Here is a 1,014-nt window from a genome sequence, read left to right as displayed (position 1 = left end):
TGGGGGCCCCGTCCCAGCCCCTCGGGTGCAGCCTCTGCTGCAGCCGGCTCTCCTGCGTTGGGCGGTAAATGCCGATGGTCTGCAGGCTGTGGCACGCCGGAGACCAAGCTGAGCCCCGCCAGGATCCCTCGCTGCTCAGCAGCCTGGTCCCTGCGGGACACGGTCCCCTGGGACCTGGGCTGGCGGGTGAATGGAGCTGGGTGAGCGGGTGGGGGCAGACCCCAGGCGCTTGGGTGCCGAGGGCAAGGGTGTCTGGTGGGTTTGGGCGCTGGGCGAGGTTCCTGGCCGCTTGCTGGTGAGCGGGGCCAGGCTGTGCCAGTGCCTCGGCACGCGCCCAGCCGGGGACCAGCTGATGTTTCCTGCTAAGTCGCTTGTTCCTCGTTTCTTTGTCAGGCTTTGTGAACTCGCACCAATGGCTGGCAGGTACGTAGCGAGCTAGTACACGGATGCTCCATGGCGCCTCCTCCCCCCGGCATCGCCTTGTAGGAACTTCCCGCCGTTTAATTTTGCTCCGCTCAAGGCACCGCCAAGGATGCCGATGGCAAACGGCCCAGCGGTGTCGCTGGGCAGCCGCCAGCAGCAGCTGGAGCTGCGCCTGGTCTGCTCCAAGTGCAGTGTGAAGGAGAACGAGATCACCTACCAGCTGCGAGAGGTGGAGCACAAGTGCATGTATGAGATCCTCCTGGCCCGCTGCCGCAGCCGCTGGAGCACGGCCTGGAGGAAGGTGTCCAGGCGGCCAGGCTTCCCCAACCCGGCCCGCTACGCCGTCTGCAGGTACTACGTGGTGGGGCTGGGCTGCAGCAAGCACAAGAGCCAGTGCACCTTCGCCTGGAGCCCGGAGGAGGCCATGGTCTGGAACTTTGAGAGGGAGCAGCAGCTGGAGCGGCGCCGGCTGAAGGCAGCGGTGCTGCAGGCGCAGCTGGGGGGTCGCCCCACCACCATCCCCCACCCCACGGCCAGCGCCGCCCGCGAGGCCGCCAGCGAGATCGCCAGCGAGTTCGGGGGGGAGGTCCA

At 67.8% G+C, this 1,014-nt stretch overlaps 1 protein-coding gene across 1 annotated transcript in view; it reads left to right on the top strand.

Annotated features, from left to right (window-relative positions):
• The first annotated feature begins 190 nt into the window (after window positions 1-190).
• LOC103919556 (helicase with zinc finger domain 2-like) overlaps window positions 191-1,014 on the top strand; it is a 1,007-nt gene continuing 183 nt past the window's right edge. The window contains exons 1-2 of the mRNA XM_009327082.1: window positions 191-423; window positions 487-1,009. Coding sequence (XP_009325357.1) covers window positions 191-423; window positions 487-1,009 — 756 coding nt within the window. The remainder of the gene's footprint in view (window positions 424-486; window positions 1,010-1,014) is intronic.

This window comes from Pygoscelis adeliae, unplaced genomic scaffold (genome assembly GCF_000699105.1).
Source record: "Pygoscelis adeliae isolate BGI_AS28 unplaced genomic scaffold, ASM69910v1 Scaffold681, whole genome shotgun sequence".
In the NCBI taxonomy this organism is placed as follows: domain Eukaryota; kingdom Metazoa; phylum Chordata; class Aves; order Sphenisciformes; family Spheniscidae; genus Pygoscelis; species Pygoscelis adeliae.
Note: the sequence above shows the minus strand (reverse complement) of the source record. Positions and strands in the feature narration are given on the sequence as shown.